Genomic DNA, 24798 nt, shown 5'->3' on the forward strand with positions numbered 1-24798 from the left:
AGTCTAATCTGCACACATTAAACTCACATCAGAGCGATAACTACAGCTCACCAACCTCACTTCGCCTTTAATGACATCACTTAAATCTGGCTTTGTCCTCTTCCTTTTCATTTATGTAACAGTGGCTGACAGATGCAGTCGTAGCTAATCAATTCCAGCACATAAAATAATTTCCATGCAATAAACAAAGGACTATTGCGTAAATGCTCTTCAGTCGTTTTATGCAGTATTAGTTTATAAGCTCTAGATTCAGGGCATTTTTTCTGAGGTAACAGTGAAGTGTGCTGTAAATACCTTTCTGTTATCTGAGCATGTGTTAAACTCTGGGTTCAGAAGAATGCAGCAGTTGGCCTTTGTCTCTGTGTCCACATCGTCAGAGAGGAGCTTATCAAACCCGACAAATACCATTACAGTGAGAGAGAGATCCATACCATTCAGGCAATTATTTCTCCATGAGACATGCAACCTTCCTTATGCAGGATGAGATGGAAACTGCAAACTTGAAATATTTTCTCAGCCAGTTTTGGAGGGAAATCTGCAGAATTTTTCAGAATAGATTTAAACATGTTAAAAAAAAGTTTATTTAAAAACAAGCAAACATATAAATGTATGGGATGGTTTGAAATTCTGGAACGATGGCTGTGGCTCATGGCTTTTCAAATCTGAACATATTTTAAATTAAAACACTATGTGTCATACTCTTTCTGAGCTTGTAAATGGTTACAGAGAAAAAAAAAATCAAGCATCATACAGAAAATGACTGATGATCACATACTAAAAGACTAAATCGTTCTGAAAAAAAAAAAAAAAACTCATGCAGAAATGTGTTTCATTTCTAGAAGAAATGCATGACAAATAAAAACAAGTGTTCTAAAATCAGCTCAAATGATCAAACATGTCTGATATCCTGATTGGATGGAGTCAAAGTCTGAAGCTAAAAAAGGTGAGGGTACATTTACATGACAACAGTGGCGGAGATAGAGTTTTATACATGGGGTGGCCAGGGGTTGGCCAAGGCTAATTCAGGGGGTCCATAGACCATGACTGAAAATCTGTGTATAACTCCAACCTGGCATAAAAAAAGCATGAATAAATCCTACAATTGCTGATTACTTCACATTAGCTATAACTTCAAATGTTAGTCTATTGAAACTTATTTCCCTTAATTCTATCACCTCATTAACCAGTGGTTGTAGCAGCCTGGAGTGAGAATTATTCATGAATAATTATCAAGCCTGTGATTAGCACTACCAGTCAAAAGTTTTAGGGCAGTAAGATTTTATTTTTTTTAATTCTCTTCTTCTCACCAAGCCTACATTTATTTGATCCAAAATACAGCAAAAGCAGTAATATTGTGAAATATTTTTACTATTTAAAATAACTGCTTTCTCGACTGAATTTCGACTCACTGTCACAATGGGGCGCCAAAACGTTTGAAAGCGGAGGGCCAATTTTTCGAAAAAGGCTATAACTCGTGAACAAGATATCTTCACCAAACTCGGTTCACATGTGTGAGAGCTCAATCTTTGGTCAAATAAAAAAACAAAGTGCAGCTCTGCCACTTGGTGGCGCTATAAGATGGAAAAAACATAAACATGGCTATAACTAAGCAAATATTAGTCCTGAAAATTGGTATACAGTGTCTTTGTCCAATGTGCCATAAGTGTCTATGAGGACATTGGCGTATCTAAAACAACATGGCCGCCATCGGCCAATGAAGTTTGAGCACCTATTAGACAAGGTTAACGGTGGCTGATCGGAACGATACTCGGTGGGCATGTTTGACCCATGGCCCTAAAGGTCTGTAAGAATTTTGAAAGAAATCGGCCACTAGTTGGCACTAACGAGATTTTTTGGCTCTGTAATCACGTGGTGTTTCACCTATCCACACAATATGCATATCATTTGATAGAGCTCCTCTTAATGAGCAACTTTGCCTCAAGAACCATTGCTGTCAATCAAATAATTCATTAAATATTCGCAAATATGTGAAAAACCTACTTTTGCGAACTAGTCCTAGGTTTTTTCACTCAATCAAACCACTGTAGTAATATTCTTTGGACTCTCTAGATCAATAATTATCAAAAATGTTGAATTTTGTTCTTTGGCTACCTTTACGGGGGTCATTTAGAAAAGGGGTGTGGTCAAATTTACCCCAAAGCCTATAAAACCTAAACAAAAACTTATCACTTATTTATTTCAAATATATATCTCTGCAACAAAATGTGTGTGCATGTATGTCTGTGTGTGTGTGTAAATATGCTTATAGAGTATTAATATACTAGTTAAATCATTTAAAGGGGTTATATGATGCGATTTCATGTTTTCCTTTCTCTTTGGAGTGTTACAAGCTGATTGTGCATAGATAAGATCCCAGAAGTTACAAAGACTAAAGTCTCAAAACCAAAGAGATATGCTTGATCAAAGTTAAGACTCTGCCACGCCCCCCTAAAACGGCTCGTTCAAACACGCCCCCACATCTTGACGTCAAGATGTGGAAAGATTTGCATAATGCAGCACAAATGTTCACACAAAGAAAAAAGGCATGGTTTCAGTAACCGCAGTAGTGTTGATGAAGCCATGTCAGGGAGACGCTGTGTGTTTCTAGGTGAAAGCAAAAGCACTTTTTTTGGCCTTCCGTAAGTAGATGAATTTAGGAATCATTAAGATCACTTACAACAGAACAGCAACGCAATTTATGGACGACCGTTTCGTGAACCTAGGAGAGGAGGTAATTCTGACTTTGCCTGACAATCTGGCGCTTCTGAATCAGCAACTGTTTTGTTATTAGTTTAAGTATCTGCTATTGACTGTTTAAATGCAGAATTTTGCGCGTCGTGTGTGTGTGTGTGTGTGTGTGTGTGTGTGTGTGTGCTCGCGTGTGTGAGAGAGGGAGAAACGGTCACACAACCGCGGCTTGTGTGCAAACACACATGAGCTTCATCACTGTGTCTGTCACGCGACTCTCGGGCTTGAACTGATGGTAAAACTAAAGACATTATTTGTCTTTCTTTACTATAATTTTGAAAACTGAAGCTCGCGATTATGGAAAGGGGCGTTACATTTCCGACACGGCTTGTGGTGTTCGGCCAATCACAATGCACTGTGCCAGTTGGCCAATCAGAGCAGACTGCACTTGTCGGAAGGAGGGACTTTGTAGAAAACTAAGCGTTTGAGAGAGGCGGGGCATAGAGGACCTACAATAACGTACAGTATTTGAAAAATAATATGTTTTTTGAACATTAAAACATGTCAACATATTCTGTTACACCAAATACACAAAATACTGATCTTTAAAAAAGCATCATATGACCCCTTTAATGTCTGTGTGTGTGTGTGTGTGTATGTATGTTGTGTGTGTGTAAGCCTATTCTCCATTTTGGATGTGTTTAACTGTCAGCCATACATCCAGGTTGGCCAAGACCACCTTAAGTGCTTGAACCCCGGTAATCGCTGCTTGCAGCTATATTTATTATTATTGAAAACAGTCGAGTAGAATTTTTAATTTTTAAAATATTTTGATCTTTGTATTCATTAAAGTAATCCTGAAAAAATGTACTCAACTGTTTTAAATATTTATAATAATAATGATAAAAAAATTTATTTAGCAGCAAATCAGCATATTAGAATGATTTCTGAAGGATCATGTGACATGAAGACTGGAGTAATGATGCTGGAAATTTTGCTTTGATCACAGGAATTACATTTAAAATATATTCAAATAAAACAGTTATTTTAAACAGTAAACATTTCACAATATTACTGCTTTTGCTGCATTTTGGATCAAATAAATGCAGGCTTGGTGAGCAGAAGAGAATGCTTTAAAAACATAAAACATCTTATTGTTCAAAAACTTTTGACTGGTAATGTACACTATTTTTTCTCATTTTTACTAAACTATACAGGGAACCCTATTGTTAAGGTTAAAGAAACAATTGGTTTATATATAAGTTCATATTAGACCATTTTTATAATAATATTATATCTATTCATTTTTATTAATTATAATAAAAAAAGAGCAATTATGAGTAAATATTTAAAAGTAATTTTTGCACAATTCTCTCTATTTTTCTCACAAGTTTATGGTCATTGGGTGGATTTTCTGTTGTTATGTGACAATATTTTCTAGCTGCTGTCTTTCCGCGGTTGAAACACTCATTGAGTGATTACATGAGACACTATACATTCAGTAAGTTGTAGTGTATCTTTCAACATGGATCGGATGGTCATTCAATAATAAGAATGCACTCCTGCTTCGCGTGAACTTAAAAAGCGGGAGCGCACCTAATCCGTCACGCCAGCCACTAAACAGCCCCAAAACTGTTTTTATCGTTTGAAATTCTTAATAAAACTAACAAAATTTGAATGCTGAGACTTTGTTTCATGTTATTATAAGTGACCTGTTCTGTCGTGTCCGTCAGCTCGTTGCCTATGTCCTCTCTGCTCTGCGATGTTTTTTACTCCGTAAATAAATGTGTGGCGCGAGAGCATGTGCGTGAGAGGCTGGAAATTAAAGAGACGAAGTGCGATGCGGAACACCAAACGCGTCACATCCTCGAGTTCGAGGCTAAAATAAACACTTATTTCAGTACGATTAAACAGAAAATGAAATTGTAGCATATTAATTTTTGGGGTGGCACACAGGGTGGCCGATCCCATGTCAGGGGTGTCCAGTGCCACCCTGGATATCCCTCTGTGTCCGCCACTGCATGACAACAATGTACTAAAAGCAGAAAAGTTTTTCCTTTGCATATAGACAACATAAACATAAAACATTACCCCCCCCCACACACACACTTTTTATAATGGATGGATGCACTTTTTTGGGCTTCAAAATCTCAACCCCCATTCACTGCCATTATAAAGCTTGGAAGACCAGGACATTTTAATATAACTCCATTTGTATTTGTCTGAAAGAAGAAAGTCATATACACCTAGAATGGCTTGAGGGTGAGTAAATATATCCCTTTATGGAGGAATGGTTCAACAATGAGAGCAGTTTGAATAAATTATTAACAGTTACTACAATTAGAATTGGTGAAAATATTTGTAATAGTATTTTTAAAAATGGGGTGAAAAAATGTGCAACTCTAATTACTGTAACAAAAAAATTCATCCTTGAAGCCAAAATTAAGAAGCGAGAATTGAGATTAAGGGCATTTGCTGAAGAAGCTCTATACTGTAAAAGCTTAAATAGGTAAGAAAGACAGTGATGTAGTGTTTGTGTGTTAGGGGATGGGGGGCAGAGTGAGAGACAAAGAGACAGAGAGAGAATTCAGTATTAAAGTACTTCCAGCTCTCTCTCTACTCCCCCACATAATCAAACAAATCACGATTAAAAATATTTCAAGGTCCAGAGTCACTTCAATAAATCTGGAAGTTTCTCTTGAAGACATAGTCGGCAGGCACACATACACACACTTACTTTCAGCCAACTTCTTTTGGATTTAACCCACCAGAATATATGTGTCTTTGGCACCCTGTGTCTGCTGTGTTCTTACAGTAAAATAAATAGGCTGCATCTATCTGCAAAGTGCAGCGGAGGGTCTGAGAACAGGGTTATCCAAAGTGCATGTTCAGAAGCAAAGAGAGAGAGAGAGACAACAGAATGAGAAGGGGTTTATTAACCCGAATGAAGGAACATGAGAAACAGACAGACAAAGAGAAAAGAAATAGATAGACAGATGGAGACAGGAACATAAGGAAATCCTGCATGGAGACGATGAAGAGGGGAGAGGGGGAGAGATAATGAAAGAGAAGAGAAGGCAAAAAAAAGAGAGAAAAGAATTCCACATGTGCAGCAGGCCCTTGTCTTTACGATGGCTATGATTATAATTTAGTGCTGCTGTTTCAGGGCTGACATCATCAGTGTAGCACCAATCAGATGGCACAGAGTCTATAAATTAATGAGTGGGCTAGAGTTCAGCTGACCGGGGCAGGGTCAAAGTTCATTCCACTCATGAAAAAGTTTCTAATGGAATGTGACTACGCAAAAATCAGCTCTAACTGAAACTACTTTGCACGTGTATTGTGGATTGTGTATATTTGGATATTTAAAACACACACACACAAGCACAATACAACTAACATACTTGGTAGATATATTTAAAGGGTCTACTATGAACATATTTAAACTTTGTTGTTTTATATAAATTGTGGTCATGGGACAAGTAAGCATGTCAGTGATCGGTTAATTTTGAATAGGTAACTAATTTACTGACAACGTAAAACTGGAAAATACAAAATATACAGTCATGGCCAAAAAATATTGGCACCCTTGATAGATATGATCAAAGGCGGCTGTGAAAATTTATTTGAATTGTTAATCCTTTTGATATTTTATTAAATGAGGGGAAATATCATTATGAAATAAATGTTTTTCTCAAATACACGTTGGACACAATTATTGGCACCCCTAGAAATTCTTATGAGTAAACTATCTCAGAAGTATATTCCCATTCATATTCACAATTTTGAGCACTCCAGGGTGATTATAAACATGAAATTATCCAGCCATGGCTTCCTGTTTCACAGAAATATACATAGGAGGGAAAACAAAGCCCAAAATGCCCTTAATCATCCATCACAATGTGAAAAACCAAAGAATATATTTCTGATGTGCAGCAAAAGATAAATGAGCTTCACAAATTAGGGAAGTGGCTTTAAGAAAAGAGCTAGAGCAGTGAAAATGCGCATTTCCACCATCTGGGCAATATTTAACAATTTCCAACCAACAGAAAATGGTACAAAACTGCTTGGAAGAGGATGTGTGTCTATATCGTCCTGAACCGAAGAGAAGAAGCACCAACATGGAGCTGGGAATCTAAAGGGTCTGGAGTGATTCTGGATGAAGGAATGGTCTCTGATCTCTTGTCAGGTGTTCTCTAACCTCATCAGGCATTATAGGAGAAAATTTAGAGCTGTTAAACTGGCAAATGGAGGTTTCAAAAACTATTGAATAAAAGGGTGCCAAAAATGTGGCCAAAATTATTATTAGAGAAATAATATTAGAGAGTATTAGAGAAAACCATTTATTTCATAATGATATTCCCCCCCCCCCCCATTTTAAATTCTTATTATCCAATTAAAGTGAATTTAAAAAAAATAAAAGATCAAAAGGATTAACAATGCAAATTAATTTTCACAGCATGTTTTTTAAATATAAAAATATATAAAAGTATGCAATTTATACATTTTAATTATATTTATATATTTTAAGCTTAAGTATATCAAGTATATATATCAAGTATATATTTCATATTAATAATAAATTACATTGTAAAATATAACAAAATAGAAATAGTTATTATAATAATTCTGTTTTTAACTGTGTGTTAGAATAAAACAATTGCAAGTTTGGAGAGCTTAAGAGTATTTAAAAAAACATTTAAAAACTCTCGACTAACTGGAGTATCCATAATTTTCATTTTGGTTCAAAATTTCTACTGGTTACACTTACAGTTTACAATGTGCTCACTTCAAATGTGGATAAATCAGGGATAGAATGAGTGGATTATTTAATCAAATTTAGATTTTTTTATTTTTATATTGATTACAAATTCAGAATCACAACAGTGGTCAAAATTTATTAGTAACTAGATACACTAAGACCTTAGTGACAACAATTTATGTTTTAAGGAGTGCACGTGAATGTGTGTGGTATCTTTTGGCATACTCAGTCACTGATTGCCCAAATGGTTATTATCTCCACATGTATTATGCTGTAATATAATAAGTTGGGAATGAAAGGGCTGTAGAGTGAACACCCAGGGTGAAGCGAGGGTGGAATCAGAGTTCAGAAAACATTGGACTAAAATGCACCTGCATTAGAGGTGTCTTAGGTGTGATACTAGTCCATACTGTATTTTTGAGTGTGCATGTGAGAGCACATGCTTGAAACCAATGGGGGTGTGATTACCTGACTTGACTGACAGGCTGATGGCGCTCTGTATGTAACTAGCTGTGTTGACTCCTGCTCCCCGCTGGAGGCCGACATCAAGAATAACACACACCTCAGTAACGTCTCTCACTCTGCGTGAAACGCCTGGCACTTTGGAGACGAGAAGGTGAGAGAGCAGTCCTGGGCCCCATCACTCCACACCTCACCTGAGGAGAGAGACAGCAAGACACACAGACAGACAGACAGACACACACAGAGAGGGTGACATGGAGGACCTACTTAAAATAGGGTCATAGGGCGGCACAGGGTCTCAACTTACAGCAATTAAACAAACATGTAATATTAAACGCTGTAGAAAAAAATTTATATTGAGAGGAACATATTAAGATTTTGAATGCATTTAAAATTTAATGCAATAATTTGAATGCATCCTTTACCAATACTTATTTTATTACGCAAAGGTCATAAACATTAGCCAAAGTAGATATTTGTGCATTATGTTGATTTCGCTCTGCATGTTCTGTTAATGCCTTTATCATTTTGGAAGCTTGCTAAAAACAGAGAGCAATCATTTTTTTTAAATTCTTGCATTGTCCAGAATACCAATTCAGTTTTTTTTTGCCTTATACCCGGATTTAATTTTTCATTTAAATCAGCAGTCTTACCATTCATTTCACGTGCTCATGTTTCACACCCATTTTTTTTTTTATATGCAAAATACACAGCATTTACCAACAGAACTGACATGTAAAATCAAGACTCGTAGAATCACAACCTTTCAACAAACAAAAAACTAACCCGGCAGAAGCCAAACACATTGGCTGCGAAATGTAAACTGTTTTTCGTCCATAATATCCGTTCCCACTGTTCCTCATCGTAAGCGTCAATCTATCACTTCAGGCTCATGTCCTCTCCTCCCCATCCCTTCACGCCTCTCCCTGATTCTGTCCATCTCTCTGGAGCGGAGGAGAGCGGGAGGGATGCTGGGGGCTGGGAAAACCTGGACTTGACCCCTGAGTTCTGGGCTCCACAGAGTCTCCTCACCAAGCCTCCCTGATGACAGATGAATAGACAAACACTCACACACACACACACACACATACAAGACTGACACACCACATACACATACAGACTACAGCAACTTTGGAGTTTTTCATAAATGCTCCCTTTTCTGTTGTTTCTCTCGTTGGCTTGTAATAATTATATTTAACTGGTCTTTTTTGGCATGTACCACATGCTACCTATTCAGGGTTCAAAGTTGAAGGGGAGGTGAAGCTACACTTAAGAAGTGCAAAGCACAGCTACGAGGAACCTACGCCAAAAATATCTATTCAGAAAATAAAAAAAGAGATTTCACAACTATATCACCTCAGATATTACAATAAAAAGACGTCGCCATTTCCCATGCTAACTTATCGTGACAAAACACAATAAATAGCTACATGGTAAACAATAGGCTATACCTGCAAAACGAGCTGCCATCATGATTCAACTGCAAGCTTTGGTGTGAAGTTGTTTAAGGGGCTTTACCGGGAGGTGTGAGCCAAACAAATAGCGATGGATCGTAAATTACGGCCTGGGAGATGGCGGCGACATGGGGGCGGAGGAGGAGGAGGGGTGCATTAATTGTAGACAAAGATCGAGTTTTTCTTTCTTTTTACCCCACACCTACCCCTCAACTTTTTTCCCCTTCCTGGCTCTTTTTTTCCACAGCAAGGAACGGCCACGGAAGTCATCGCTCTCAGCCGTCTCCGTCTCATCGTTTACAATGCTATTTTCCTTCTTATTTTGGCATTTTCCTCGTCGGTCTGGTTATTTGTTGCCATTTCTTTTTTGTCCACTCATAGACAAAATTAGAGAATGAATAACTTAGAGAATGAAGCTAAGTTTAGTAACGGCCACCTCTAATAATACCCACGTGAAATGGCATTAATTCCCACAACAGGACAAATGCACGAGGACGCGAGCGCAACAGCCTCTCCCTCCTTCACACACAAACACTCATGATATGGCAAGCTGGCTAAACATTTATTACTTAAAACTAATTAGTAATATTAACTACTATTGTATTGTATTGTATTCATTCATTCTCTTACTAGCACATAGGCCTATTTGATTTCGTAAGTAACCCACTTGTAACCAGCATATTTTTCAGTTTCTCTAACAACTAATGAATAAGTAGTACTTATTCATTAAATGTAATGAATTAAGTAAATGTACTTATTTCGAATGGTGACTACACTGAAAAAAAAGATTAATTAAATTTACAATTTTTTTAAGGTAAGTGGTTGCAATCAATATATTTTAGCTAAATTTAAGTAAATAAATTTATTGACTAACTTTTAATTTTTTTATTGAAATGTAGCTAAAATAAATAGTTTGCAACCACTTACCTTAAAAAATTTAGTGTAATTTTTTCAGTGTAGTATTTACTTAAGTCGCTACAAGTACTTACAGTCTTTCAAGCTTTTCTCTTAGGTTGTTGTATTAATGTTTAAAATATTATTTTAATTACAGAGGAATTTTATTGAAATTAAAATATTAATATCAAATATTAGATAGTTACTAGATATATTTAAAAAGCAAAGTATTAATATTTATATATTTTAGACTAGTAAAAAAGTAGCAAAGGAATAATAGTGAGATGGTATTAAAATTGCTAATATATAAATACAAATAATTCAATAAGAATTGAATAGATAGCTTCCGAGACATTATTGGAAGTACTAGTATCTAATGAATAGTTACTAGTGAAATTGAGGATGCTAATCAATACCTGTTCATTAAAAATTGTGCTAGTAAATTTTCAGAAGTATATGTTAAAATCGCTTGCCATACTCAAGGTCATCAAAGTTGGTAAAACATTTACTTATGCTTGTGGACATGGCCCAGCATTGCAGTACAATGTGATATGAATGGTACAATTAATGCAGATTTTTTATTTTTGAGCATGTTCTTACAGATGCTGCTCATGGCCTCCATTATAATCTGTCTTGCAATATGTTGCAAAAAATAAAATGAATAAATAAAAACAGAGAAAGGAAGAAGACTGGCAGGGCTGATGTGCTAAAATTACATGCACCATGCCAATATTTGCAAACACTACAGCAATTTATTCACACATTTTTCTTTAATAAATCGTAAATACAATGGCATTTTATGATTTAAAACATGTTAATGAGTAACTCACTGTTGACTGTGATCATGTAACAGGCAGTGGGTATTTGATATATGTGTCTAATGAAGCTGACTATTGGCCAGGTGTGTATCCGGAAAAGCATGTGTGCGCAAACACCAACACCGAACACCTGTCCTACTTTGTAAATGTGTGCACGCTTGCATGTGTGTGGTGTAGCTGCAATAGCATATATCTGAGCCTGTACTAGCATTACAGTTCAGTGTGTGTGCATGTGGCGTGCTGTGATAATTATGTACATAGATGCACTTTGTTTTATGGGCCTTTAGTTGCAACACAACCTTTGGCCTGAGTACACCTTGACCTTTGGATAGGCGGGTCACGCTCTTGTTTTTGTTTTCGTGAGTGCATGAGGGAAGAGGGACTGCTTTAATCACCCTGTCATTTAGGACACATCCAAAGGGACTGGACTTTTTTTTTTTTTAACCACATTGTTAAAGGAACAGTTCACCCCAATATTAAAATGTGTTATTTATTCAAACTCATGTCATTACAAACCTGTATGACTTTCTTCTTCTCCATCTTGGAGTTCTACTTGAGATAATTGTATTCAGCAGATTGTCCTCAATTGTTAATCTATAAAAAGGGTGAATGTTTGTTGTTAAGCGAGCACTGAAAATAGCAATGTGCTGACATGTCTGCATGCTCATGTCCACTTGTTTTTAACTCAAATGCACCCTGCACTTTTGCACAATGCAATTTATAAAAATTAAAAATGTTTTGCTGGACTTTTTCAGCTTAGATTGGATTCAGTGTGCAGTTAGCCACCTTTCTGTTCACTCTCAAATATTCCTTTGGCTCTGCACACATGCAGTAAAAGGACTTCTTTTTTCTTATTTGCAGAAAAAAATCTTATTTTATTATTTTTCAAGTTTACATGACTTACTTTCTTCTACATGTTTCAGTGTTTTGCTTTGGTTTGGTCCCGTTTTTGTTTGTTTCGTGTTGTTTTGGACCCCACTAACTTATGGACCCTAAAGAAACCCTGTTTGACTTTATATCTTCTGCATGACTCAGTGATTTTAATTTGTTTTGTTTTTTTGTGTTGTGTTTTCTTTTCTTTTGGGCCCCTCATTTGGACCCTAAAAACCCTATTTGATACTATTTCTTCTCTTCCTTTTGTTTTGAACAGAAAGCCTGTATGACTGACTCTTTTTAATGTTTAAGAGGTTTTGTATTTATTTTTTTATTTTTTGTACAGAAAACCTTTCTTTCTTTCTTTCTTTCTTTCTTTCTTTCTTTCTTTCTTTCTTTCTTTCTTTCTTTCTTCTCCATGTTTCTGTGATATTTGCTTTGTATTGTTTTGATGCGGGGCCCTGTTGACTTCCATTGTTTGGGCAAAAACTATGACTTACAGGTTTTACTTAGTTACAATAAAACAACATGCATGACTGTACCGGCTTCCAATGTTTGAACAAAAACAAAATATCATCTTTTCTGTCTAGAATTATTATTTTTTATTTGGGTGGTGAACGCTATTGAAAATAATGTTCTTTTCAATAGGGCTAATGCAAGTTATTATTATAATTGCATCATAGAATGATAATGTTGCCCCATGAAGAATAGGTTCATTTGATCTCTCTGAATTGAACCATTTGTCCCAGTTACTCTGTATTCTTCCAGAATGTGAAAGGTGGGAATCCTCAATTAAAATATAATAGGAGTCCTGTGGTGAACCCCCAAGAGCTACTAACACAAACACACTAGTGCAAGTGACAGTGTGTGTCTTAGGGAATGTGGGGGTGTTTTTTTAGTTGCAGGGGGCCAATAAGGCAGTCAGCTGGTGTAGTGCTGTGAAGAAAAAGAGACTGCAAGAGAAAGAAGGAAAGAAAGACAGCCTTGGCAGACTTAATAGTTCACAAACGCTATAGCCTAAAGTACACAGGGCACCTCTAAGGTCATTTTACTGATAGCGTGTTCTGAAAGCCGGTGGCCTTGGTGTTTTTTAAGAACTGCAGACTGGCAGAAATGTTGACGTAACTAAAATGTGAGAATTGAGAACACCACTGCTTGATCCTTCTTGTTCACATAGTTGTCTATAAAAGACATAAAGTTTAAGAAAACTCTCTATTGAGCATTTCTGAAGACGTTAGCTAGATGCTACTTTGGAGCAAGACTCATTATTATTGCTGCATTATTGTTGATTCTCTCCCCTTTTTTCCAGCCGCTGTCTCTCTTTCTCCCCCACACTTGGCTTGTTCTCTAGCCCAGGCCTTATAGTGGGGTTATATAAGAACACATTACAGTTTTAATGCATTCTGGCTCTGGTAGCTCTGGCAGCTCTGGCAGCTCTCATATCTGACTGCTCATTCTCAGGAAATCCTCAATACAAACTACCCTGAAAATGATGCAATCATACACATGTACAGGTGAACAAGATGAAGGATCAATGTCTTGTTCTATGGTGAATTTTTTTTCCATCAAACACTTCTAGATTTAATTCTTGTTCTTAGTGGTTGTAATTATTGGAAATGATTCCCAGAGTGGTTGTATAATTCTAAGAATATAATTTACCTCATATAACACTAAGGTTTATGATTGACAGTATTGTCGCCAATTAATTTTAGCTAGCATAATATTGGGGGGGTTGGGTGTAGATATGGCGACATGGATTCTCATATGGGTGGAACTTTTTTTAAAAAATATGTTATTTTTTTCTCATAAAAATATCTAAATCTCTGTGTAATATAACTATAAATTCTAAAATGGATAAAATTTATTGGAGATGAAAATATTGCATACGATTTTCCTACTTTTAAAATAAACCACAGATTTATGCTTAAAAATAAGAAAAAAATTATCTGCCAATATATATATATTTTAATTGATAGATTAAACAAACATTATTATTATTATTATTATTAACTATTTACGATTTACATACCATTCAAAAGTTTGGAATCATTTATAAATATAATTAAATATATTATTCAGAAAATACACATTATATTGATCAAAAGTACAGTACTTTTACATTATTAAAAAAACTCTATTTCAAATCAAGGCTTTTTGTTCATCAAAGATTCCTGTTTATAAATCTCGGTTTCCACAAAAAATTATTAAGCAGCTCAGACTGTTTTCTGAACAGTCGCTAAAAATTCAGCTTAGAATTCAGATTAGAATATTTTGAGTTATTTTAAACTGTAATAATATTTCACAATATGACTGTTTTTACTGTTATTTAATTAATTAAATAAGTGCAGCCTTGGTGAGCACAAGAAACGTCTTTCATTAAATAAATACTAAAACATAAAATAATAATCAAAGATTAAGTAAATAATAAAATGATTAATGTTTTAGTACTGTATAGATATTCATAGATTTTTTTTATTTTTGTTTTTTGTTTTTTGAAAACAATACTGCCTAAGAGAGTGATCTTTTGCAGTCTGCAAGGAGCTTGAAATAAAAGTCTTAAGTCCCCATGAATCCATGGAGCCATCCCAGAATTCTGGTGATTTCTGCATTTGTTACAGACACACTCACCAATAGCCATACATCACATTGTTGACACACACACATGAACAGTCAAAAAGCAAAAATCCTTCAGCCGAGTCCACTGTCACAGTAGGATAAATTGTCACCCCCTTCATAACTTCCTTCATGGTCAAAACTGCTCCACAATATCCTGTTTTTACCGCAGGATAGAGAACGCAGTGCAGAGAAAATGAATGATGGAAGGTGACCCTGGGAAAACTCTGTCTTTGGCCTCAGTAACGCTCAACAGAAAGAGAAACTATTGAAAAGAGGAAAATGAGATATCCATCTTAAAGAATAATGGAAAGGAACAGAGAACAGAAACTGAGTAAATGAAAAAAAAAAATAGCTTGAAACCTCAAGCGTTTTTGAAAAATCTTTTGGACTTTTGGAGATGTCAAATTATCATTAAATCTAGACTATGGAAAATGTAATAATAGTATTTAAAAGTCATGAAATCTCCTTATCATTTTCTGGAAATATTTGAATTTTTTTTCAATTTCTTATTAAGCTTGTGACTTGTAATCTCAGTAGTTGAATAGATACATTTAAACAATGTCCTGTGGGTCTTGTTGGCCTGGTTGGCGACCACTTGCCCCTCTGATAAAGGTTATTTAAGGAAAACTGAATTTCAATAATTCGTAGGGATCTTTTTGTAGTGTTTTACAATTTACACACCAAGCTCACCGCCAGTCACTGCGCTCAGTAGTACCTCATTTTAAAAGCCACTGTCATTCATATCAGTGAGTTGTGTGTTGGTGATGATGATGACATGGGCATATAAAAACAGTGGATGAAATATTGCTAGTATGAAGCACTACTCCTGAGGTTAAGGTTATGAACCTGATGCAACAGTTTCTTGAGCCTGCACCTCATCACCTGGGCAACAAAGACTAAGGCACCAAGAGATAACGCGAGCTAATTTGGCCAATAGCAATAAAGGTGGATGGTGGAGCCTCTCTGTCGCCATGGGGCTGTAAAGCGGGTGGGCTACATGCTGACGCGCCCGCATAGAGCCAACATGTTGTAGCCCAACCCAAAACCTTAGACATCATAAAGCCAAGCTGGAACGCAACCTTTGATCGCCAACACTCAGAGGAGAGAGGTACGCTCAGACACCGAGAGTCATTCACGCAAACACTCAGCAACACCTATGAGGATACGGGTTACACAAAAGAAATATATAAGGTCATAAACATCAAAGCATTCATATACAATTCGTATATGGCCTATGTCGTGGCATTATAAAATCAGAACGTTTTAAAAATTAACACTTTTAACAACCACATTTGAAAACAAAACAGGACGTTTGGTCTGTTTTTGTGGGAATAAAGCAAAAAAATACAAATCTTCAAATATTCTGAGAGATAATTAAGTAAAATAATATTTATGTTCAACCTGTTCTCACAAGAAAATGCAGGTATTTTATGAGGTGGCAATTTTGTATGAAATTCATACAAAAACATGATTTTCGGAAAAAAAAACATGAAATTCTACACCCAAACCTAAAATGTCAGTGTGGTGTAGGCAGATCTTACAAAAATAAAAAATGTACGAATGAGATACATATGTAGTCATATGAATTAGCCACCAATTTGGCAAAAAATTAAAAATGTATGTATTGCCATGAGAGTGCGTTTAGTATATTAGTTTAAATCCACAGAGCGGTTTGTGGACACTGAAAAAAAACAAACAAAACAAATATAAATCCATGGAAATCACCCCACAGTCCTCATGAAAATAAAAAACAGGATGATATTGATGTCAAAACATGATAATCTTATAAAACACACTTTTGCCTGTTTGACCATCAACAGCCTTTAAAAAAGAAGATTGCTTTTTTATCTACATAATTCTGAACTTTTTTCCACTAGCTACTATTTGAAACCCATGAACATTTTAAAATGTATTTAAAAAAACTAACATTTTCATAGAATTATAATATTTGAGGACACAAAGCAGTTGTTTGGCAATTTTATATGCAATAAAACAATGATATAATTCCAATATATATCAACAAAATACAGCAAATAAATTTAGGTTAACATATTCAGACAAAACAAAACACAAAATTTCGAACAATTAATATAAATGTGCCCCTTTTCAAAATTTGCTGAAAAGTGAGGGTCATTGCACTTTGGATCATCAGAGGAATACAGCATTAAAAGTGTCTGGAATCAGCAAAGACAACAATGAAACTTTTAAAAGCCTCATCCAGGGAAAGTATGCGATCTAAAGTCATAACGACCATAAAGACGCATTCCCTGAAGGATAAGGGGAATTATGGGAGAGACTTGTGTGCCTCCACCATTCTTATCTCAACATAAATAATGTATCTTAAAAGTTAATCATTAACATCTAAGCCATGAAACATGTTCAGAAGCCATAAAAAGCATGTTTTTTGTCCTCCCGATCATTGCCTAGGGAACTTGAGAACTGATGCCGAGTCGCTGCTTGTCGCCCGCCATATTTTGGCAGAATTGGCATCACAGACAGTTATGCCACGCTAAATCAACGAGGCAAAGTAGCACAAATTACAGTCAATCTCTTGCATTCCTAAGCTATTAGGTAGATCTTGTTAAAAGTCTTTTCTCCCAGAATTCACTGGAGAGGTTTAGAAAAGGTAGTATGTCTCACATCACGCTTGGGACAGCGCACACCAGGAATTCTGTGGGGCGATTGACGTCGGTGTGTATGTGTAGTCTTCATATTTGATGTCCACATGTCCTGAACTGGTACTGTCCAACTGTGTCGATGCCTTATAAAGATCAAAGAGAGACGTTGTTAGATGCCAAATTGAGCTTTACAGTAGATGGGCTATTTTTAAAGGGACAGTTCACTCAAAAATTAAGGTGAGTAAATGATGACAAAATTTGCATGTCGTTCCAATGCAAAGTGTTAGTTAATTTAAAAGTTAATAATGTTTTGGACAGCTGAAACATTGTTCAAAATAGGTTCTTTTGTGTTCCACAGAAGAAAGAAAGTCATACAGGTTTGGAACAAGAGTTCCAACTTTAAATAAACACTCTAATAAATTAAGGTTTCGAAAGGAAGGTTCATTTTAAGTGAACATTTTCATCATCCAAAGAACCTTTTGTCCAATTGAAAGGTTCCGTGAAGGTTAAAGGTTCTTCATGAAAACGCTGATGCCTATAAACATTATTTTTTAGAGTGAATATGAAATCATTTATCTATCCCATCTTTAATATTTGCCTTTCAGCGACGGTGACATTTACAAAGAAAAAATACAGTTCAGTCAATCACATGAGTACATACTTGTGAGACTGAGACAACAGTTTGGCCTGCATACGGTGAAGCTGCGATATTGGGTTCACTCTTTATTGTAGATGCGTTCTCTGATGAAGGCAATGAAGTGGGAGACGTAGCGCCAGACACTGTTGACCCTGAAGACAAATAGAACAAAATGTAACTGACAGCCACAATAAAGGAACAGCAAACTAGACATGCTGGTTATTGCAAATGACAATTAATGGCGTCAAACATTTGCTGGTGTTTGTCCTGGTGCCGCACACACACCACATGTCGACTAAATGCAGAGAAAAGTGCTCTCTCTCTCTCTCTCTTTCACTCCCTTTCCCCTCCCTTTACTCTCTCGCTCACCCCATATTTCTCTCCACACATTCTCTGACTCACTCACTCCCACACTTCCATCCAAATCACTCACGTCTGCTTTCTTCTAAAAATGAACCTTTTTCAAAAACATCTCTTTTAAAATGCTTTTTTCAACTCTTACCTGAGGATGCTTTGGTTTTGGGCATCTTTGGTTTGCGTTTTCTCGTCTGAATGCTTTCTTTCTTCATTGCTAATGGCCTCGGTACCTAAAACAAGAGTAAAAGCATTACAGTTGAATGATGACAGATTATTCATTATGCAATAAATGAAGAGTTGGTGGTTTAGTTCTAATGGCAGTTGAACTGGGTGAGAATATGGCTCTTGTTGTTACAGTTGTAATTAGATTATATTTCCTTTTTGCTTGTGAGAGTCAGTTTGGCAGCGGTCAGTTTATAGAACACTAGTTTACAGAACAAAGCTTATTTAAGCAACTCCCCTTCCTTTCTTCGTTCTCGTTCTCTTCCGATAAAACACACCTATGACCTCGGTATCACGTGGACTACAGGTTTGCACGCACACACACCGACACACACACACACAGGCACGCACACTGACATGCTCGTACACACAACGTGCACCCTCCCAAATCGAGCTCTAGTTAGAAATATCAGTCTTGTGTGTCACAAAAATGCCGACTGAATCACGCACTCACCCCATGGAGTTTCATATACAGTCCGCAGGCGTTGCAGACGGGCTCTCCCTCTGCGTTTCTCCTCCACAGTGTGGTCGTACTGGTATGACAGTTAGTGCAACACAGACCTGCTCGTCGTGACGTGCTTTGCTGTAGAGATAAACATATAGAAATTTAGGAGGTGATAAATATAGCAGACTTTGTCAGAAATTTACAGAGCTGAAGAGAGGAACTGACACAGGGAATGAAAGGAATAAAAATACCCCTCAAACAAAAGGGGAGACAAAATATCAATATATTTTTCATGAATGAATCACAAATGTGTTTTTCAGAAGGTTGCATTTGCATTTATTTTAAATGCAAGCAGCTGTGGTCATAAAAATGGTCTTTATATTCATTTCTAAGCTTCATTTCATGAATTCAAAGGAGGATTTTAAAGATACACATCATTAATACTCTTCTAGAGAAAGAATGAAGCTTCTCAGCTGAAATTTAACATAAAGTTTGCCTTTGTTTTGAGCTTTGTGCTGCATGGGCTAAAAACAACCAAGGACAAGGTCATGAATGCAAAAATGAAAACAGAGAGGCAGAGACGAGTGACAGAATTGTGTGAGAGAGAGTCTAATGAAGAGAATGTGTGTGTGAGAGAAAGAGAGAGAGACTCCTGGGAAACAGGACAGCAGTGAAGGCTTTGCTCAATTTCTCTCTTTCAATGGCCTTCGCAAGTACTGACACTGAGATCAACCCACTACCCCTCTTAACATGAATCTAAATGAGCAAAAATCATTTCATAAACGTATCAGCCAAGTATTTCCAGAAAAACAGCAAAAAGGTTTACATCTTGTCTGGGAAAATCAGGACATTGTACAAGCTTAAAGTCTGTGTTTGTCAAATAAAAATGATTTAATTTCAAGTATTTGCCAATGAGGAATAAGCCTACTTTACATTAAAAATCGGGGAATTTGGAATACAAATGTACTTCATGTGTTAACATCTAAATCAACTGCTTGAATGCATCTGAAAAATATGAATTATCATAATTGAATAAATCATTATTTAATTGAATCAATGTTTATTAGATTAGATTAGATTAGATTCAACTTTATTGTCAGTACAGAGCTAATGAAATGCAGTTAGCATCTAACCAGAAGTGCAAGAATATAGTGTTTTATATACATATAAGTGCAGAGTAAATGAAGATAAGATTTACAGAATGTCCAAAAGTGACTGTTTTGTATAGCTGTAGTTCGCATAGCTGAATCGCGCGAACACGAGTGAAATAACCAGGTAAATTAACACTATTTTCCTGAATCTGGTAAGACGCTGAGCCTCGCGATGTGTTCGCGCCACCATCTTGGTACCGGTGATATTAGGTCAACCCAAAGAAAGTAATTTTAAAGTGTCAGCAGGTGAGGTATAAATAACTGTTTAAAAGTAACACCTGCACTTGCTCACCTTTTACAATGTTGCATTGGAAAAGTTCGTGTAAAAAACAAGTAAATGACGGTAATTAACAAATTGGCATTTACCAGCCGTTTCTGTGGTTTGATTAGGGGTCGATTGATGCCGTTCATCTTGTGGTAGAGGCCGCAGGCGTTGCACAGGTAATGCCCGGTACCGTCTCTCCTCCACAGCGGCGTTGAGATGGAGCCACAGTTCACACACTCACGCCCTTCACACGGCAGCTCTTCCAGCATGTCTGAAAAGAGATACAGTTCGTTTTCAATTCATTTCCAAGGTTTGCTTCTAGGTTCAAAGTGATTTACGAGAGGACAATGGTCGTTAAAATCATAAAATACAACGCGAGACGAAATAATCGTTAAAGTTCAAATGAAGTGAAAAATCAGTGTAATGAAATGTTTTCAAGGTGTAGCCTAACTGTTGTAATTTTTGTTGTTTCTTCCTGTTTTATTTCTCTTAAAAGCCAAATATCAATAAACTTAAATGCACACACAAAAAAAAAAGAACGATGTATATTGATCAGAAATCATTTTGTTAATAATGCGCCGTTTCCACTTTAAAGCGCTGACTTGAGTATTAAAATAAAGTTATTTCTATCACACAAAGAATTCTTTACGTGTTGCGCAATTTCAGACCAAATTGAAACGTTAAAAAATATGTTCAAATATAGGCATAGCATAGCTTTCAAAAGTAACATTTTATGGAATTGTATATAAAGGGAGCGTTCTAAAAAGTTTGCGCATATAACACAATATAATTTAAAGAGGGAGAACATTCAAATAGGCCTAGTTATAATTTCCCTATCTAATATGTTCATATTTGCTCAAATAAATAAGTAAAATTAAATAACTAGACTTATGTGTTAAGAAAAAGCCTAATGTAGCCTATAATACAAGTTGTTTTTCATTTTTAAAGCTCTGTAAAAACTCCACACTTTGGATTGATTCAAACAGACCAATATGAGGCCTGGTGTTTTCTGAGCATCAGCGGTATGGAATGTGACAAAACTCTAGACGGAATGAAGAATGGATTAATAAGAGAATATCCAGGGTCACTGGAGTGTCTATTAGGGCGGTTGGCGAGGCACGAGGGCCTCAGGCCAGCGGAATGTCAATGGGGCTCTTATCAGTGTTAAAGATCCAGGGGTCACCGATCAATCAAGAAACTGACACGTGACGCTCTCCAACAATTTATTTCAAATAAGACGGACGTATTAATAATCTTTGTAAAATTATGTGTTGTCATTTTGCAGTTGAAAATGTCTAGGCTATTTGATCTAGATGTGTTTTTTATTTTTTTTCTGATGGACTGCTGTAATCTAAAATGCAGCTTTACTCAAGTTTATTAAACAATCTTTGTAGCAAAACATAAAAATACGCAATTGCTCAATATCAAACGCCCGAGCCTTACGTATGCCCGAATAATGTAAGCCTCGGTTATAGAAAGAAATGTGACGTTTTATGGACTATCAAAGAAAAAGTGTCTGCCTAAAGCACTGAGCTTCAAAGGGAACGGCCGCTAAATGTGTATCTGACCGTAATGGTCTGTTTAGAAAAGTTTGATCAAGGTGACAGTAGCTTGGATAGTTCTCACAATTATTGATCCTTTCATCAATCCACAAGTGGACAGACAATAGCATTGAATTAAATTAACATTTAAATGAAAGTGATTGCACTGCCCATTAAAAGATGTGTATTAGTGGAATAAGATCATGTTTTGTTTTGATAAGGTTTTGTAATGTGTACCCTAGCCAAGCTGGTATTCTAGTGCTTTCTAACAAGGATAGTCTAACATAAACACCCAGACAGCAATAAATAACCCCCAACCCCACTGCTATAAATTGTGAGATCACAGCATCAAACGAAACCCCTCCATTCCAACCATTTTTGCCTGCTGAATAGAAAGATGGATTTTAAACTATTGCCAAATAACGATCCAAATGTAATAACTAACTTTAAAATACGATATTTGTGCAAAAGGATACTCAAGCCTACGCAAACGTTTTGTTATTTTGTCAGTGTTTTGTTAAACGTTTTGGTAGTGTACATATATTTACATCAGAGAAAAAAATAATAACCATTGTGAAAAATTATTTTACCTAAACTAGACCTCCTTCCCGGTAGAGTTCCCTGGCGTCCCTGAAGACCGATCATGCCGCCATCGAAGGGCCCTGGCGTCCATGAGGTTGCCATCTCTGGGCTCATGTAGGCGGCGTACGGACTGGAGTACGAGCCACCGACGGAGCGCACCAGGGCACTTCCATATTGATCTACCCGGCCGCTGTTACCCAACACCAGTGGATTCTGGTACGCGGCGTCCCTGCCGGTGCTGCTGCTTACCGGCGGGCTGTGCGAATAAGAGAAACCGGGAGGAGGATGAGGGCTGCCCGGGTTGAAAGAGGAATTCTCCGTGCCAGTCTGTGGCCAAGCGTGGTGACTGCCGAGAGCGTGGGCTTGATGCGTGGACTCACACGTCTGTAGGTAGGGCAGGGTCTGGAGCATGGCCGGTACACGGGTGGTGGGCACATACACAGGTGAGCTGGCGGACGGATGGATATAGTTTCCGGAGTCGTGTGCATAGGGGGACGGGTTGGAAGATAAAGCCAGACTCGAATACATAATGTATCCAATGACTGAGCTATGCTTTCAAGTTGTGAAATCTTATAATAAGCCCAAATTGCAGTAAATGCTTCGATAAAGTCCAAAATCTCCAATGCAACGGTTTGGTGAGCAGCGGCCTCAGGAAAAGGAATTCACTCCTAATGGCAAACCATAAATAACAAATCGAATTATTTTCGCAGAATTAGATAAGGTTTATACAAAAAAAAAAAAAAAAAAAAAAAAAAAAAAAGAATAATAATATGAAATTCAATGAAACACATAAATTGTTATATCGACTAACAACATATAGTCCAACATTTGCAACAATGCTTTGAAATCAGGAATGTAATAGCCTAAATCGAATTTTATAAACAATCACAAACTGAAGGAAAAATACATCGGCTATCGGCTACAGTCAAGATGGACAAACCGTTATAATTGTCATGATTTTTCGGTTATCTGTATCTTTCGATTTGTATTTAATAGACTAAAATGACATTAATTACTGTGCATATGTTTACATAGGGATATAAATAATTATCAGCAGCAGTCTCAGATATCCTGGGAAAACTCTTTAAATCATCTGTGGGGATCGAATCAATACGCACTGTAATCTCTCCAACATCTATATTTTATCACTGAAAACGCAGATTACATAAAAACGTTGATAGCTGTAAGGAAAGGGTTTATATAATTTCATCCAAGAGCTCTCGCTGTATTATCTCACCAGATAAGGACGGTTAGTGATAAAGTCAGGAACCCTCTTTTCCAAGCGACTTGATTGAATATCGCCGTGGAAGTTCCCAGTCTTTGCTTTCTTCTTGATTTTAGCCCAGAATTCAAACTTCAACGCGTCTGCGACACACGAAAATCTTGTAGTTGTCCTCTCCGCGTTTGGACGTGTCACTGTGCCTTGCTTGTAGTCTGGAGATAGCTGCTGCTGCAGATAATGCCTAATATAACTGTTCTCTGATTTGCGCTCTACTTTACTGCGAGTTATTTGTAAGAGCAGAACCACGTGACGCGCTCCAAAGGTAGGACCCATGGAGGAGGAGAAGAACGAGGGATAAACTAGATGGTGTGTTGCGGAGGAGGGGTGTGCTCCTACCTGTAAGATCTATATTTGCTGAGTCCACTGTATTTTAAACGACTGTGTTTTTAAGTCGATGAAAGTTAACTTTTAAAAGACATTTAAAGCAGATGGAAAATTACTGTGACTGAGGCACCAAAGCAACACATATTGTTCTATAGTGCTATAAAACATTGTTTTACTTTTTTACTTGTTATAATTTAGCTACTTTATTTCAAATAATTTAGAGTCTAAATACGTTCCAAATAATACCAAAGCACTGGACTAATACGCGTTTTTCTTGCGCTACTGTGCACATTAGGCTATGTTTTACAGTGATGGCTTGGGATTTTGTTTGTACTTTCTTGTAAAATAAAAAAGTTGCAGTAAAATAACCTCGCTGTCTGTGCGAGAACGTAAAGCTCAATTTTATGGCCCGATAAATCTGGATGTGTTCTCTATAAAAGCTGTAGAGAGATAAGAGATACGAGCGACAGCTTAGTATGATGATACAACAATAATCACACTCATTATACTCAGTTGGAAATATTGTTATCTTAGCGGTATTGTTTGAGTTATCCCCCCTCCCCTTTTTTCGGATAAAAATAGAGTTTTAAATATGTAAATAAATACCTTAATTACACGTAATGTAAAGATAACGCTCAATAACAAATTCTCGAATAAAAGGGCATTGATCAAAATTCATAACGCACGTTATAGATTATTTTTTAAAAGGGTTTTGATTAACGAAAAACTCTTCTGCGCAAAGCAATTGCCTCAAAAATATCAAATAGGGATTTCACTTCTCAGATAGGCCTATTTAGTGATAAATTC

General features: G+C 36.6%; 1 protein-coding gene and 1 long non-coding RNA gene across 2 annotated transcripts; both read right to left on the reverse strand.

Annotated features, from left to right (window-relative positions):
- Window positions 1-461: 461 nt before the first annotated feature.
- Window positions 462-9002, reverse strand: LOC306859952. The gene is made up of 3 exons (XR_013783349.1): window positions 8699-9002; window positions 7919-8106; window positions 462-535 (listed from the first exon to the last, which is right to left on the reverse strand). It is a non-coding gene; the product is annotated as an uncharacterized lncRNA (long non-coding RNA).
- Window positions 9003-16538: 7536 nt separating this feature from the next.
- LOC306859423 (transcription factor GATA-5-like) lies at window positions 16539-23886 on the reverse strand. The gene is made up of 8 exons (XM_079400439.1): window positions 23623-23886; window positions 22394-23053; window positions 20364-20533; window positions 18856-18984; window positions 18325-18409; window positions 17847-17974; window positions 17208-17328; window positions 16539-17076 (listed from the first exon to the last, which is right to left on the reverse strand). Exons 2-7 carry the CDS (start codon window positions 22911-22913, stop codon window positions 17209-17211), a joined length of 1152 nt encoding a protein of 383 aa, XP_079256565.1. The 5' UTR covers window positions 22914-23053; window positions 23623-23886; the 3' UTR covers window positions 16539-17076; window position 17208.
- Window positions 23887-24798: the final 912 nt, after the last annotated feature.

The sequence above is a fragment of the Barbus barbus genome (genome assembly GCF_936440315.1).
Source record: "Barbus barbus genome assembly, chromosome: 40".
Lineage (NCBI taxonomy): Eukaryota > Metazoa > Chordata > Actinopteri > Cypriniformes > Cyprinidae > Barbus > Barbus barbus.

Bases quoted from the DNA above. Each gene is read 5' to 3' on its own strand.
- LOC306859423 (XM_079400439.1), bottom strand. From the start codon at position 22,913: ATGTATTCGAGTCTGGCTTTATCTTCCAACCCGTCCCCCTATGCACAC. The intron at 20,534-22,393 runs GTAAAATAATTT...ATCTCTTTTCAG, and splicing joins GGGAAGGAGGTCTAGTTTAG to ACATGCTGGAAGAGCTGCCG. The intron at 17,329-17,846 runs GTATGTACTCAT...GATCTTTATAAG, and splicing joins CTGTTGTCTCAGTCTCACAA to GCATCGACACAGTTGGACAG.